The 17,403-nt window shown below is 40.2% G+C and overlaps 1 protein-coding gene and 1 pseudogene across 1 annotated transcript; one reads left to right on the top strand and one right to left on the bottom strand.

Moving 5' to 3' along the window:
* Positions 1-530: 530 nt before the first annotated feature.
* LOC148115482 (ovomucoid-like) lies at positions 531-17,150 on the top strand. The gene is made up of 4 exons (XM_087885076.1): positions 531-640; positions 15,723-15,745; positions 16,502-16,611; positions 16,936-17,150. Exons 1-4 carry the CDS (start codon positions 586-588, stop codon positions 17,003-17,005), a joined length of 258 nt encoding a protein of 85 aa, XP_087741202.1. The 5' UTR covers positions 531-585; the 3' UTR covers positions 17,006-17,150.
* Positions 6,465-13,231, bottom strand: LOC148115483 (uncharacterized; annotated as a pseudogene).
* Positions 17,151-17,403: the final 253 nt, after the last annotated feature.

Here is a 17,403-nt window from a genome sequence, read left to right as displayed (position 1 = left end):
TAGACAACCTTGGGCTGGGATGCTTTAATTTGAGCGGATTGTTGGTCTGGAAGGTCTTAATATACTATCTTATATAATTAAGGAAGAATTTATCAGGTGATTTACAGCTGGGGTAATGACATGACTCCTCAAAATGCCTGTTTATAAATAATAGGATTTTGTATACCCTGTTTTCCCCAAAATAAGACATCCCCTGATAATAAGCCCAATTGGCCTTTTGAGTGCATGGCAATAAGTCCATGCGCTTTTTTCAGGTTTCAAAAAAATATAAGACAGGGTCTTATTTTACCCATCCCATCAAGTCCAGCTGGAGTTTAATTGGTTGCTGGTTGCCATATGCTTTTTGAATATTGGGTTAATTGTGTAAAAGGAAGTTTACAAACTGAACACTTTGCCACATACTTCAACATACTTCAGCAACAGTCCAATTCCACATCCAATTGCATCTGGAAGGGGGAGATTTCATTATCAAAGTAGTGAGGGTATGCATATATAGCGTGGAAGGGCAGGGGAAAGCTTTGAGGCCTCACCTTCAGCATCAACTGCTCTGAAGAGTCCTACTTCAGCCAAGTTCAGTGAGGAATCATGAAGCCAGGGAGCTTTCTGCTGCTCACTCTGCTGCTCTTCTTCTTGTACTCCAGTAAGTTCTGCTTACTAATCCAATTTTTCCTTTTTTGAAAGATTTGAGGAGCCCTTTATCCCCAGGAAAAAAGAGACAATAATCCACAGATATCTTCAAGGCTGGTTCAGAGAGAAATAATTCTTGGTCAGAGGAATCGGCACAAGAAGCAAATAAAAATTGTAGGTTATTGATGAAGAATTGGCAATTTTACTGGCAGCTTATTCAGCTGTAAATAATTGTTGCTCAGCTGGTTAAGGATTTTCATTTCAGAGAGGAAGCAAAGGGACAAGGCACATACAAGCCTACAAGTAAAAATTAAAAAATATAGGAGATAACATGGATCTATTTCAATAATTTTGTATGTTTTCATTCCAGATATAGTTGTCCTAAAAATCAATTCAAGGTCAATAGACAGCTGATTAGGCATTGTGAGGAAGTGAGTCCATTACATAGATTTTATTTACTGTTTTTTATTTAGTTTTAGACAAATAAGAGATCACAAGATCACCTTCCATTTTGGGGAGTGGTGAAGCCCTGCTGTAATCACCAGTGCTCAGCATTCCCATAGTTGGAATAAAGTGGTCCTTTCAGGTTTACCATAAGCAGAATTCCTACAGAAATCGACAATCTTCAACTCCCTAATAATATCAACCTGTCAACTTTATTAGTACTATACATTTAACTGGATGTTTGCATTAATGTACTACAATTATTATTGTTGTTATTGTTGTTGTTATTACTATTACTATTACTATTATTACTATTATTATTATTATTATTATTATTTAATCTTTAGTGAGATTCACAGCCTTTGAGGTTGGTTAATAGGTCACCAGCTCGAGTCCTAACCAAGGACCTAGGAACTGTTAAGGTATCGTTGAGTAAGGTGGTTTTTTGTAGAGTCAAAATGTTCAAGTCCGGCAAATTTAGAATTTCAAAATAGGGGATAGCCCTTTGGGTATTGCTCCAAGGGCACCAATTACAATCGGGACAACACATGATTTCTTTTTCCACAGTAACTCAACTTCAATTTGCAAGTCCCGGTACTTTGTGATTTTTTCTTGCTGCTTATCTTCAATCCGTGCATCACCAGGTATTGCAATGTCAATGAATCATACTTTTTTCTTTTCAACTATTGTTATGTCAGGTGTGTTGTGGACCAAGTGCCTGTCAGTCTGAATCCTAAAGTCCCACAAGATCTTGAATTTCTCATTCTCTAAAACTTTCTCAACCTGATGTTCCCAGTGGATTTGCTGTACTCAAATCCAAACTTCTGGCACAATTTCCAGTGAATGATCTTAGCAACACGGTCATGGCGTTGTAGGTAGTCAGTTTGTGAAATTTTGCTGCATCCACTGATCACGTGGTCGACTGTCTCTCCTTTCTCATTGTAGAGGCGGCATTTGCTGTTGGTGGTAACATGTTGAATTTTTGCCTTCATGCAGTTTGTGGCTAGGGCTTGTTCTTGAGCTGCCAAAATAAAGCTTTCTGTTTCTTTTTTCAGTACTCCTGATCTTAACCAGTTCCAAGTTAGTTTCTGGTCAGCTTTGCCTTCAATACTTTTCAAGTATTGGCCATGCAGAGCTTTGCTTTTCCAATTTTCAGCTCGCTGCTCAATTACTTCTTTCTTATATTCTGCTTTTGTTTTAGTTGTCTTTAAAAGGCCTCCTTTATTTACTTCCTTAATCATTGGTTCTTCACTTTTCTGGATGTAATCATTCAAGCTCTATTTTTCTTCTTCCACAATCTGCTTTACTTGTAGGAGTCTTCGACCACCCTCTGCTCTTGGTAAATATAATCGGTCAACATCACTTTTAGGGTGCAAGGCTATTGCATAATAAAATAAAAAATAAAATAATAATAATAATACTAATTATTATTATTATTATTATTATTAGTAGTAGTAGTAGTATTTGTCACTGCGTTTTTGTATTTAGCAGATGAGCTCATACTCTAAGACTTACCGTAGCTTGCCAAGTTTCTTATCAGTAAGCTAACTGCGCATGTCTGCATTCCTTCACTTTCTTCTAAAAACTTTCTTTGTTCTCCTGCCAGGAGAGGTCCAGCAGGAACATTGCCAAGATGTAACTAATTAGACTAGTGAGATGTTTTATTATCTTTATAACAAATAAATGAGTTTTTCTTAGAAAATATATCTTCGGGTTTATTTTCTTACAAAAAGTATACACAAGGAGAATGCCACGATTCACCTCTAGCTCAGGCAATTACCCCAGGAAGGTAACGGAGCTGATTGTCACTCTGACACCTGGTAGTAGAGGATGGTTGATTTACGGCTTTTTCCTTGTTTGTTACTTTTGATGATGAGCGCATAGGCAATTAGTTTTTAGCTACTGAGGTAAGCTAATTATTTTTGCAAATATGCTGAAAAAGAAGTAAAACAAATACAGAATGCATTTTGCTGAAGATATAGATATCTCTGCTCTCTCTAATGAAGAAGTGAAAAGAATTTTACAAAGGCTTCAGAAGGAAAATAACAGAAAAGCTGTGGCAAAAGCTGCTTTTGAAGAAAACGTACTACGACTGAGGTCAGTGATGTCTCCTTCTGAATATGCATGCTCTCAAACAGTCTTCCCAGAACCTTTTAAATTTGAAATGCTTGGTGCAAGGCCAAAGTTTTCACAAACGGAGAAGCATTTTCACTCCCACACAGAGAGAGAAGTGAACTATTATTCTCCTCACAGCTCCGAACTCTCCATTCATGAACTAGCTGTAAAAAGCTATAGTGATCTAATAAAATTTTTTGAACATGAGCTATCCCAGGCAAAAATGGCTTTATCTATGTTTGAGCAAGATAAGAGAGAGTCTCGTGTTTTTGAAATCTCTGAAAATGCCATTTTGTCTTCTCCTTCGGAGCCAAAGACACACCCCCTGGTGGATTTTGTGTCAGGCCAATCAGAACAGAGAGCTGTGCACACGTCACATTTGCCACATGATGTTCTCTCTGATCAAATTACAAATGCCACATATACAGAAAAATTATCTGAGCTGCCCGAAACTAAAGTTGCAGCACCATCTGCTGGCAAAAGTAATTTACTAGAGAAAGCTGAAATGCATCCCAATTTGAGAGAGCAATTACAATTGTTGCAGCAGACTTTATCAGAGATGTCCTTAACTCACTCAGATATTCAGACTGCATTGCCACAAGTGTCTCCACAGGCTCAATCTTCAGCACCCCCTGGTGGTGCTGGTGTCCTTTTAGATGGAGCACAACAAAACTTAATGAAGCAAAGGCAAATGACTGAGTCTCCAGCAGGCCATGTTAATATTGCAGCTCAACTGCAACAGCCTCAACTACAAATGCATGCACAAGTGCCTCCAGCTGTACAACCAGGACCAGCTCCTGGTCCACCTCCAGCGCAACAAGTGCCTTTACTTCCACAACAAGCACAGCAAATACCACAGGTATTTTTACCGGCACAGCCAGCATACCAAATGCATGTTCCTCACCAGGCATTTTCTGTTGCTCCACTGGCTGGTGAGTCAAAATTAAAGATGTCAGGACAGAATTATAAGGCCTGGATCAGTGAGATTGGATTATTACTTCGCAGGGAAGGTACTCACTGTATGATCTTTAATCCTCCTGCTCAGCCATGGACTCCTGCAATAAGAGACTTAGAGACTAAAGCTTACACAACATTATTGATGTCCATGGATACTGAATTGCAGGTTACTTTTCTGCCTGATGCAACAGCCCAACAAATTTGGGCCCAATTAGAAAATTGCTACAGGCCTGTTTCAATTGAATCTTCATGTTTGCTCATGTCTGAGTTCCATGGTTCGAGATTGAAACCTGGTGAACAAATTGGAGGACATTTGACCAAACTGAAAGGAATCAGAAGAGAATTGAGAGAAAGAGGTTATAATATTGATGATATTCAAATGATCAGCATTATTATTAACTCATTGAATTATGAATGGAAAGATGCCATTACAAAGATTAATCTAGTGCCTATTGCTCAATGCACAGTGGACAATGTATGCAGACTTTTAATTGAAGAAGAAGCACTTATGCTTGCCACGCCACACTTGAGAGGACCACCCACATCAAGAGCTCCAACTAGGCGTCCCTTCCAAGGAAGGACCTACGCTCCAAGGATGCCAAGATGCAACATCTGTAATCGTACGGGACATGCCACCCGGGATTGTCCCCAATGAGTTCCAGGTCCCGTCATGTACCAGCCCAGAGGAACAGACTCCAGAGGCAGAGGCAGAGGTCGTCGTGGTCCCTGATGTGATTCGCAAGCTCCACTCACCACATTGGCTTTAACCAATGATCCACAACCTCATCCAGAGTATGACAGACGACTCCTGTGGACTTTGGACAGTGGTGCAGCGTTGCATGTTACTTACAGAAAGGAACTTTTCACAGAGATGTACGAGCCTGAACCTGAACTACATGAACTTTATTCTTTTTCCAATCATCCTTGTCAGGTCAAAGGAAAAGGAACTGTTTATGTTGAAGAGCTCGATGCATTCATTCCTGATGTTTATTATATACCAACAGCAACTAGTAATTTGCTTAGTTAGAGTCACTTGTCTAGAGCATTAAAGTTCCAGGTTCACCACCTCGAGAAAGCAAGTTACATAGTTAAAGATGGAGATATTGTTGCTGCAACCATGTTAATTGGTGGTGTTTATTACTTAAAGCCAAAGCCTAAACCGCAAACACAGGCAAGTATACAAACTCCAAAAGAGGAGAGCACAGACCCAGAGAGAGATGCTCCAGAGAGAGATCCTGTTGCTGCTCCAAAGGCTCCTAAAGCCATCAAAAAGAAAATAAGGAAAAAGGTTGCTCAGAGCAAGCCTGAGGTTCCTCATAAAACTGTTAATGTTGAGAATTCACTAACTTGTAAACCTTTGCATTCTAGGTGTATCCATAAATGGCATAGAAGATTGGGGCATGCCAGTTTCCATGTTCTTAGGAAGATGCCGGAGTTCACAAAAGGTTTGGATCTAAAGGGGTGTAAGGTGTTTTTGGATTGTGCTGTATGCAAAAAGGCCAAATCCATAGCAGCAGCCATTCCCAAATGCGCTACACGCCTGTCAACATGCATTTTTGATTTGGTTCACACTGACATAGTTGGTCCTTTTCTGCCAACACTTGGTGGTAGAAAATATTTTTTAACAATTGTTGATAATTATTCTAGAAATGGATATGTATATCTTATGAAAGAAAAATCTGAGATCTTTCAGATCTTTAAAGATTTTGCTGTTCTTGTTTCTACCCAATACCAAGTTTGCATCGCCAGAATCCAGAGTGATCGTGGTGCTGAATTCATGTCTCCAGGACTGAATGCGTAAGAATGGAATTCTTCATCAGACATCAGCTCCTTACACACCGGCTCATAACGGAGTCATAGAGAGACGACAAGGGGTCCTGCAAACCATGATGCGTTGTCTCCTAGAAGACGCCAACCTTAGTATGCCATACTGGGGTGAAGCTATCAACCGTACTTGGAGCAGTGTAATAAATCAGACTCCTTTCTTCATGTTGTATGGGTACAAGCCCGATCTCAAGAACCTCCATATTTTTGGTTCATATGCTATGGTGAACATTCCCTTAGCTCAAAGAAGAAAAGGAGGTCCAGCAGCAAAGAGACTGAGATTTATGGGTATTGATGATAACTCAAAATGGAGCAAATTCATTGACTCTAAACATGTAATAGTGATTTCCCAATCTGCTAATTTTGAGGAAGATGTTGACTGGTCCAGGATTCATTCCAATGATCCTGGAGTTTATTTTCCTAGAGATGATGCTGCTGATGCTGCACAGATTGATGATCAAGATTCCACTAGTTCTTCTCAACCTGATGTTCCGTCTTCACAAGCCGCAGATGCTGACACTAGTGACGAATGTGAGGATGAGGACAAAGCAGAAGAAGAATGGACTATTGTTCTGAGACATTCCAAGAGGGCCACAAAGGGAATCCCTCCACAATGATATTCTTGGCAACTGACAAAAGCACCCTTGCCTTTGATTTGCAATGTTATACTTCCACCTGATACGTTCAAGCAAATCAAACATCTTCCTGATTCAGAGCAAGAGAAATGGTATGAGGCAATGCAGGTTGAAATGGAGAGTCTAAAGAAACTCAAAGTGTTTACACCTGCAAAACCTCCAGCATATAAAAAGGTCATTGGCACTCGATGGGTCTACAGAATCAAAAAGAAGCCAAATGGTGAGTCATTGTACAAGCCCAGACTTGTAGCTCAGGATTTCACTCAACGTTATCCTGAGGACTACACAAATACCTACTCACCGACAGTCCGAACTGAAAGTGTAAAAATTGCTTTAGCCACCACAACTATCCTTGGTTTAGAAGCTTTCCAGTTTGATGTTGACATGGCTTATCTACATGCAGACCTAGATGAAGAGATCTACGTGAGAGATCCTCCAGGGTTCTGACAGCGAGAAGGGGATACCTGGTTTCTAAACAAAAGTCTTTATGGTCTGAAACAGTCTGATTTAATGCGGTACTTATGTCTTACTGACAAACTAAATTCAATGGGCTTTATTAAGTCCGAAACTGATGAGTGCATGTTCACAAAAAGATCTAACAATGCATATGAGATAGTTCTTGTTTATGTTGATGATATTGTTTATATTGGTCCAAATAAGCAAATAAGTGTAATTTTTGCCAAAGCTTTGCAGAGATACTTTACATTGAAATCTTTAGGTCATATTAGCACTCATTTAGGCATTTAGATTGAAAAAACACAGAAGGGGTTTAGTCTTTCACAAGAAGATAAAATTGAACAAATTTTGCATCATTGCAACATGAAGGATGCTAACACAACAAAGACACCCATGCAAACAGATTTTCACAACTTGACACATGAAGCAAGTCCTGAGTTCGAGGATCAAACACTTTATCATTCAATTATTGGGTCACTATTGTACATTAGTAGTTGGACCAGACCCGACATTGCACTTAGTGTTAATCTCTTGTCTCAACACATAGGTAAGGCAAAACAGTTTCATTGTACATGTGTTAAGAAATTATTGAAATACTTAAAGCACACTAAAAACGTGAAATTATTGTTAGAACCAACACATACTGATTATGCAGAATTATGTTGTTATGCAGATTCTGATTGGGCAAGTGATAAGAAATCACGTAAAAATACTTCAGGTTATATGATGTTCTTAAATGGATGGCCTGTTTATTAGCAAGTGCGTAAACAGAATTTTGTTTCTTGTTCATCTACCGAAGCTGAATATGCTTGTGTTTCAGATGCATGTAATTCTCTAACCTGGTTTGATGCTTTGGTCACAGATATCTGGACACGTCCAATCAGACTGATCACCGTGATGGAAGACAATGAATCGGTGGTTTATATTTCTGAATCACATTTCACAAGTTCTAGGTCCAGACACACTGACATCCATTATCAACACATAAAACAATTCGTGAAAAAAGGTTTTGTTAAATTGCAGTATGTATCTACACATAATCAGATTGCAGACATGCTCAACAAACCGCTTCCAGCAGCTCAACACAAGTATATGTGTAAGAAGATGTGCTTTATTTGATGATGTACCTGATATTCGCTCAATTGTCAAAAGAAGGGGTTGTCACTGCGTTTTTGTATTTACCAGATGAACTCATATTTTTGGACTCTAAGACTTACCGTAGCTTGCCAAGTTTCTGATCAGTAAGCTAACTGCGCATGTCTACATTCCTTCACTTTCTTCTAAAAACTTTCTTTGTTCTCCTGCCAGGAGAGGTCTGGCAGGAACATTGCCAAGATGTAACTAATTAGACTAGTGAGATGTTTTATTTTCTTTATAACAAATAAATGAGTTTTTCTTAGAAAATATATCTTCGGGTTTATTTTCTTGCAAAAAGTATACACAAGGAGAACTCCACGATTCACCTCTAACTCAGGCAATTACCCCAAAAAGGTAATGGGGCTGATTGCCACTCTGACATTATTATTATTGGTTAATCTTTAGTGAGATTCACAGCCTTTGAAGCTGGTTAATAGCTCAGCAGCTCGAGGACCTAGGAACTGTTAAGGTATTGTCGGAGGATGTAAGCTGTTCCGAGTAAGGTGGTTTTTTGTAGAGTCAAAATGTCCGGCAAATTTAGAATTTCTAAATAGTGGGGTAGCCCTTTGGGTATTACTCCAAGGGCTCCATTTACAATCGGGACAACACACGATTTCTTTTCCCACAGTTGCTCAACTTCAATTTGCAAGTCCCGGTACTTTGTGATTTTTTCTTGCTGCTTATCTTCAATCCGTGCATCACCAGGTATTGCAATGTCAATGAACCATACTTTTTTCTTTTCAACTATTTTATGTCAGGTGCGTTGTGGACCAAGTGCCTGTCAGTCTGAATCCTAAAGTCCCACAAGATCTTGAATTTCTCATTCTCTAAAACTTTCTCAACCTGATGTTCCCAGTGGTTTTTGCTATACTCAAATCCAAACTTCTGGCACAATTTCCAGTGAATGATCTTAGCAACACGGTCATAGTGTTGTAGGTAGTCAGTTTGTGAAATTTTGCTGCATCCACTGATCAGGTAGTCGACTGTCTCATCTTTCTCATTGTAGAGGCGGCATTTGCTGTTGGTGGTAACATGTTGAATTTTTGCCTTCATGCAGTTTGTGGCTAGGGCTTGTTCTTGAGCTGCCAAAATAAAGCTTTCTGTTTCTTTTTTCAGTACTCCTGATCTTAACCAGTTCCAAGTTAGTTTCTGGTCAGCTTTGCCTTCAATACTTTTCAAGTATTGGTCATGCAGAGCTTTGCTTTTCCAATTTTCAGCTCGCTGCTCAATTACTTCTTTTTTATATTCTGCTTTTGTTTTAGTTGTCTTTAAAAAGCCTCCTTTATTTACTTCCTTAATCATTGGTTCTTCACTTTTCTGGATGTAATCATTCAAGCTGCGTTTTTCTTCTTCCACAGTCTGCTTTACTTGTAGGAGTCCTCGACCACCCTCTGCTCTTGGTAAATATAATCAGTCAACATCACTTTTAGGGTGCAAGGCATGATTCATTGTCAGAAGCTTCCTTGTTTTTCTGTCCAAATTGTCTAACTCCATCTGGGTCCAGTCAATTATTCCTGCAGAGTATCTAATCACAGGTATAGCCCAGGTATTTATGGCTTTTATGATGTTTCCTCCACTCAATTTGGACATTAATATCTTACGAATTCGCTGATTGTACTTGGCTGAAGTTGATTGCTTGACTTTATTATGCATTAAGTCAGAGGCTTCTAAAATCCCCAAGTACTTGTAGCCTTCTTCTGATTTTACTGCCTTTATCATTTCTTCATTCTCTAGTTCTATTCCATCCTCTTCTATGATCTTACCTGCTTTGGTTGCTATTGTTGCACATTTGTCAATTCCAAACAGCATACCGATGTCTTGGCTGAATTCTTTTGTGTTTTCAATTAATAAATTCAATTCAGCTTTTGTTTTACCAAACAAGTTCAAATCATCCATGTACATCAAGTGCGAGATTTTCAGTCCTTTCTTTGCAAGTTCGTATCCACAGTTCATCTTCTTCAAAATGATTGTCAGTCGTAGCATTGAGAGTATAAAAAGTAGGGGTGAAAGGGAGTCATTTCATCATCATCATCATCATTATTATTATTATTATTATTATTATTATTATTATTATTATTTAATCTTTAGTGAGATTCACAGCCTTTGAGGCTAGTTAATAGCTCAGCAGCTCGAGTCCTAACCAAGGACCTGGGAACTGTTAAGGTATCGTCGGAGGATGTAAACTGTTCTGAGTAAGGTGGTTTTTTTGTAGAGTCAAAATGTTCAAGTCCGGCAAATTAAGAATTTCTAAATAGCGGGGTAGCCCTTTGGGTATTGCTCCAAGGGCTCCAATTACAATCGGGACAACACGCGATTTCTTTTTCCACAGTTGCTCAACTTCAATTTGCAGGTCCCGGTACTTTGTGATTTTTTTCTTGCTGCTTATCTTCAATCCATGCATCACCAGGTATTGCAATGTCAATGAACCATACTTTTTTCTTTTCAACTATTGTTATGTCAGGTGTGTTGTGGACCAATCGACAGATTATGCGAGCAGATCCCAGTAAAGTGGCCTTCTTCAGCTGACCAATGGTGATCTTGTTAGCGCCAATTGTTTTTAACTGTTTCCTAGGTCTTTAGGCACAGCACCCAGTGTGCCAAGTACCACTGGGACCACCTGCACTGGTTTATGCCAGAGTCTCTGCAGTTCTATTCTCAAGTCCTGATATCTGGTGACTTTTTCAAGTTGTTTCTCGTCGATTCTGCAGTCACCAGGTATGGCAATGTTGATGAGCCACACTTTTTTCTTCTCCACAATTGTGATATCCGGGGTATTGTGTTCTAAAACTTTGTCAGTCTGTATTCGGAAGTCCCACAGCAGTTTTGCATGCTCATTTTTGACCACTTTTTCAGGCTTATGATCCCACCAGTTCTTTACTACAGGCAGATGGTAGTTGTGACACAAGTTCCAGTGGATCATCTGAGCGACTGTGTTGTGACGTTGTTTGTAGTCAGCCTGAGCTATTGTCTTGCAACAGTTCAGTATGTGGTCAATGGTTTCATCCGCTTCTTTGCAGAGTCTGCATTTGGGGGTCATCAGCAGATTTTTCTATTCTGATTTGATTACATTTGTTCTGATGGCTTGTGCTTGGGCTGCAAGAATCAGGCCTTCTGTCTCTTTCTTCAATGTTCCATTGGTCAGCCATAACCAAGTCTTTTCCATATCTACTTTTCCTTGGATCTTTTCAAGGAACTGTCCATGCAGTGTTTTATTACACCAGCTGTCAGCCCGAGTTTGCATCGCTGTTTTCCTATATTGATTCTTGATTTGCTGCACTTTGAGCAGCTTCCTCTTGTTGACCTCCATCAAAGCTGGTTCAACACTGCCTTTCACATAATCTGTCAGAGCATGCTTCTCTTCTTCGACTGTTTGCTTCACTTGCAAAAGTCCTCTGCCTCCTGCTTTTCTGGGCAAATATAGCCTGTCCACATCACTATGCGGGTGCAATGCATAGTGTATGGTCATCAGTTTTCTTGTTTCCCTATCCAGGCTGTCCAGTTCTGCCTGTGTCCAGTTCACGATCCTAGCAGTATATCTGATGATGGGTATGGCCCATATATTTATAGCCTTGATGGTGTTACTGCCATTCAGTTTGCTTTTTAGAAGTTTCCTGACCCTTTGTGTGTATTCTTTGCTGACCACATTTTTCACTTGCCCTTGCCCTTGCCCATGCTTGATGTTGTCCAGCTGCAGTATGCCCAGGTATTTGTAGGCTTCGGGTTGCTGGCACTTGATGGTTTGTCCTTTGGGCATTTCAATTCCATCACTGTCTATGATCTTCCCTTTCTTCAGTGCCACTGTGGCGCATTTGTTCAGGCCGAACTCCATGCTGATGTCAGTGCTGACATTTTGAATTGTATTGGTCAGTGACTGGATCTCAATTTCCGATTTTCCATATAGCTTCAGGTCATCCATGTACAGCAGGTGAGAGATTTTCTGTGAGTTTTTAGCAGTTTGATAACCCGGGTTAGTTTTCTGTAAAATTGTTGACAGGGGGATCATAGCGATGATGAACAACAGAGGTGACAAAGAATCACCTTGGAAAATCCCTCTTTTGATGTTGACCAGTCCATAGCTTTCACTTCCAATAAACAGTTCTGTTTTCCAGGACTTCATCGCATTTGCAATGAAAGTACCAATTGTTCTGTCCCCAACCACACGCACACACACCAACAGACGTTCAAGAGTTAAAGACCAAACCAGCCGGCAAAATCCTTTTCCTTATGATAATGGAACTTGGCAACAACCTAGTGGCTGCCTGCCAAGAGTTTATTATTTACGAAGAGGAGAGATAACTTCTCCCCACTTCTGATACATCAAAAGAAACAGCTCAATAATTACAGAGTTAATCAAGTCCAGAGATAATCCAGCAAAGTCTATAGCAAAAGTCCGGCAATGCAGAATGGCGTGGAAGCTTTCAGCTTTGTTCGTCACAAGATTTGACTGGCGACCACGCTCCCTTTTATATCCTGTGGGTGTGGTCCAGTGACTCAGCCTAATCTCGGACACGCCTTTTCTTCTGTTGCGCGCGCTTATCTCTGCGACTCTGGCGTGGATCCAGCCAAGACTCATTACCCTCATCACTGTCCATCTGTGGCTGCGTGGACGTGCTTGGCCCCAGCCCTATCTCTTGCCCTTCAGCGGACACCGAAGGCATTGCCAGAGAGGAGGGTCCTGGAGAGGGAGGCCTTTCCAACTCCTCTCCTTCACTCTCGGAATCCTCTCCTTCCGATGACACTGGCTCAGGTAATGGAGCCACAACACCAATGCATTTGCATATTCCGATGACATCCAGGCACTTGATGATCCAGTTGTGCAGTAGTGAATCAAATGCTTTCTTGTAATCAATCCAAGTTGTATGCAGATTTGTTTTTCGTCTTTTGCAGTTCTCTAGAATCAGTTTGTCAATCAGGAGCTGATCCTTTGTGCCTCTGCTTCCTCGTTTGTTTCCTTTCTGCTCTACTGGCAAGAAGTTACTTGCTTCTAGGTAGTCCTGGATCCTGTCAGCTATAATGCTGGTCAGCAGCTTGAACATGGTTTGCAGACACGTTATTGTCCTGTAGTTTGCAGGTGTTGCCCCTTTGTTGGATCCTTCTGTATCAAATAGGTTTTTCCAGCTGTTAACCATTCTCTAATGTTTCCTGTCTGCAGTATCTCATTGAATTGTTCGGCCATTTTTCCATGCAGGCTGGTCAGGTATTTGAGCCAAAAGCCATGCAGTTGATCATTGCCAGGCGATGTCCAGTTCTTGACTTTTTTCACTCTGTTGCTTAGCATTTCAGTAGTTATTCTCAGTTGGTCCATTTTGTTCTTGGACAATTTCATCTCAAAATCTCTGATCCACCCAGCATTTTTGTTGTAACATTTCTCAGTTTCCCACAGGTCTTTCCAAAACTGAGTAGTTGCTGTTTTCTCAGGTTTTTCAATTTTCATATCCCCCGTCTGATTCAGGCTCTGATAAAACCGTCTTTGGTCTGATTGGAACAATTGATTTTGTTTGTACTGGATGACTCTGACTTCGTATCTTTCAATTTTTCTTGCTGTCACTGTTATCTGCTGCTTCACAATTTCCAATGCTTCAACAATTTTTCTTGTGCTGAGTCCATATTTTTTTATCAGATGTTTCCTGATCTTGCTGTTCTTCAGCTTTTTCTCCTGCAAATTCTTCAAGTTGTTTGCATCTGCTCGCAGACTCTTGATTTTCAGCTCCAACCTGATTTTCCACTGAAGTTTTCCAGTCAATTTTCTAGGGGGCTGCAGCTGTTGAATCCCCAGTTCTTCTGTTACTATGACTGCTGTACTGTAGGCAAGCTGATTTGTTTGTTCAATTGATGTTATCTGGACTACTGCAAGTGCATAGTTCGCATCTATCATCAATGGCACCAAATGTTTTCTAGGCACAGTCTTTAATGTTGGAAGCCTTCTTCTTTCCGCATTTGTTGCAGCATGTGCCAAGATTTTAGCTTTCAGTTCTTGCTGCCTCGCATTGAGTACTCCTGGTGCGTCAATGATGACTTCAGACCCTTGCTGATCCTGATCTTGCAAAATATCTGCATTTTCTTCGAATTCAGTTGTTCAGTTGTTCCAGATGTTATTGGAGTATTTTCTGCTGCCACTTCAGCAGACTGCTGTTCAGTAATCTGTGTTCCCGTTTCACAATTTCTTCAAGTTTGACTTCACTGAGCACTTTGTTCCGAGTGATGAATCATCGCTGATTGGCTAATCATAATTCAGTTATCCTTGAGTCTGGGTATTCTTGTTTCCATAATTTGTACATCCTTTTCTGATAGCCTCATTTTTCTGGTTCTGCTTTGTAGTAGCATTTCCTTACTGTGCGTTTCTCTGACATGGTGTATTTCTGCTGCTTCTGAGGTTATTCAGCTTCCAGTAGCTCTGCAGGCCCATGCTCTGGTTGCTCAAGCTATGGGACCTGTGGCCTGTAGCCCACTTGTCGACAGATGCCCAGGTTCCCCAACACCCGACGTGGAGCAGTTAAGCCTCCCGCCACATCAAGATGACACCCTTGGGGTTGCCTGTTGAATGGCAGAATCAGGAATGGGGGGGGGGGTTAGGAAAGAGGCCTAACTGCCTGTTCAGCGACAAAATCAGGAATGGGGGGGGGGGGTAGGAAAGAGGCCGAACTGCCTGTTGAATGGCAGAATCAGGAATGGGGGGGGTAGGAAAGAGGCCTAACTGCCTGTTCAGTGGCAAAATCAGGAATGGGTGGGGTGGGGTAGGAAAGAGGCCTAACTGCCTGTTGAATGGCAGAATCAGGAATGGGGGGGTAGGAAAGAGGCCTAACTGCCTGTTCAGTGGCAAAATCAGAAATGGGTGGGGTGGGGTAGGAAAGAGGCCTAACTGCCTGTTCGGTGGCAGAATCAGGAATGAGGGGGGCGGTAGGAAAGAGGCCGAACTGCCCGTTGAATGGCAGAATCAGGAATGGGGGGGTAGGAAAGAGGCCTAACTGCCTGTTCAGTGGCAGAATCCATTAATAATAATAATAATAATAATAATAATAATAATAATAATAATAATAATAATAATAATATTTACACAAAAATGACAGTATACACAGCAAACAAGATAACCATGCTGGGTTTCATATCACAGATTACTAGTCGAACACTTCCCAAGCGTTTAGGACTGTGTGATGTATCGGCGGATTATGCGAGCAGATCCCAGTAAGATGGCCTTCTGCAGCTGACCAATGGTGATCTTGTCAGCGCCAATTGTTTTTAAGTGCTTACCTAGGTTTTTAGGCACAACACCCAGTGTGCCGAGTACCACTGGTACAACTGATTTTTAACTGGACTTTTGCATTAATGCATTATTATTATTATTATTATTATTATTATTATTATTATTATTATTATTATTATCATTATTATTATTATTATTAAAATTGGTTAAGGATTTTAAATGGAAGGGATGGAGAAGGGCACATACAAACACAAGTTAATTGAAAATAAAAAATATGAAATAACATGGAGTTCTTTAAAATGTTTTCATTCATATTTTTTATACAGACACTGCTGCCCAAGATTTAAGGGTGAGTATCAGATTTTAGATATTAAATGAAGTTCCTGTGTAGGACCCAGAAATGTGGATGCATAATAACCTCATGCCCAGTGGTGGGTTGCCCCCAGTTCGCACCGGTCCTATAGAACCGGTAGTAAAACCTTGATGTCATAAAAACACTTCTGCGCATGCGCAGAAGAGCACACACAAATGAGCAAAGAACGCCCGTGTGGCCCCACTGCAAACTGGTAGTAAAGGTAAGTAGAGCCCACCCCTGTTCATGCCTCTCTCTCTTTACCACCACAACCTTTATGGACAACATATTGTATCCTCAGATACAATAACATATTTCAGGCCAGGTCTTCTGCTTTTATCCACTCCCTCTCCCAACCTGCTTACCCTCCTAAACTCTTTAAGGGCACAGCATGCAATTAAAACATATGCACTATAAAACCAAAACCATAATAAATGAAACAATTTTATGTTACTGTTTTATATTACCGTTGTGGAGCTTTTTCTTTCAGTGTATATTATGTATATATGTATTTAATGTTGAGAGGAACATTGCAAACCATGCAGAATTTATCTGCATAGCAATATAAACACTGTAAATTATAATTCCTAAAAACCCCAGATCCATTTTCCAGCATTGTTGATACATGATGGCAGAAGTGAACGCTGCTGAATTACAACTTAACAATATAAGAGATAATCAGTTTCGCTCAGGTTATTCAACTTATCTTAACAGGGTAGTCCTATGAAATGAAACATTTGCTTCTTCCCATAGGAATATTGTAAGGACTACCCAATCGATATCTGCAACCTGGTGTTTCAACCCCACTGTGGCTCTGATGGCAACACCTATCTCAACAAATGTAACTTCTGCAATATATATGTGTAAGTATATGGTTCACTCCGTACAGTTGGAAAAGATAGTCTTTGTATTGGCAACCCTGGATTTCTAGGTTTTAATAAAATAAATGTGAAAACTGATCCTTCTTTAAAGTAGGCTACAAAATTCCCTCAGAAAAAAGTGTCCCAGATAGATTATGTAATGGTGTCAATGTTAGTAATTTTAAAGAGGGTGAACTACCTGCCAGTTTCAGGAGATCACAAATAATATTGCTAAGTATTTTAGTCTTTTTGCTTGGCTGGGCCCTGATGGTGGATGAACTTCCTATGGTTCTTATTTTTAATTTTTGGTTCTGTTTTCCCCATCAGTGAAAGCGGTAGAAGACTTCAGCTGAGATATCTTGGAATATGTGTGGAATTTGAAGATGCAGAAGATTAAAGAGCATTTGCCAGAGAATATCCCACAATCTTGACACTTTGTTCATTAACAAACCCATGAAAACATTTGTTCTTCCCTCTTCTTCTGCTCTGTTGCTCTTTTAAATGTCTTAATCTGATTTATCAATAAAAAACCCAAAGCATTATTTCTCCATGAATCTTCTTTTTAAACCAATATATGAGCATACTTTTTTTGTTTTAGTTCCTTTGAGTCAAAGTTGACTCATTGCAACTGCCTCAACTTGTTTGTGCAGTTTTCTTGGCACATATTTTTTAGGAACTAATTTGCCATTTCTTCCTTCCTATCAATGACTGTCCAAGAACAATTAGCTGACTTCATGCTAAGGTGGACCTAGAACTCATGGTCTCCTGCTTTTTAGCCTGTGCTTTATCTCCACC

This window comes from Pantherophis guttatus, chromosome 2 (assembly GCF_059756535.1).
Source record: "Pantherophis guttatus breed Tessera chromosome 2, ASM5975653v1, whole genome shotgun sequence".
NCBI lineage: Eukaryota > Metazoa > Chordata > Lepidosauria > Squamata > Colubridae > Pantherophis > Pantherophis guttatus.
Note: the sequence above shows the minus strand (reverse complement) of the source record. Positions and strands in the feature narration are given on the sequence as shown.

Bases quoted from the DNA above. Each gene is read 5' to 3' on its own strand.
- LOC148115482 (XM_087885076.1), top strand. From the start codon at position 586: ATGAAGCCAGGGAGCTTTCTGCTGCTCACTCTGCTGCTCTTCTTCTTG. The intron at 641-15,722 runs GTAAGTTCTGCT...TTTTTTATACAG, and splicing joins GCTCTTCTTCTTGTACTCCA to ACACTGCTGCCCAAGATTTA. The intron at 15,746-16,501 runs GTGAGTATCAGA...TTCTTCCCATAG, and splicing joins CTGCTGCCCAAGATTTAAGG to GAATATTGTAAGGACTACCC.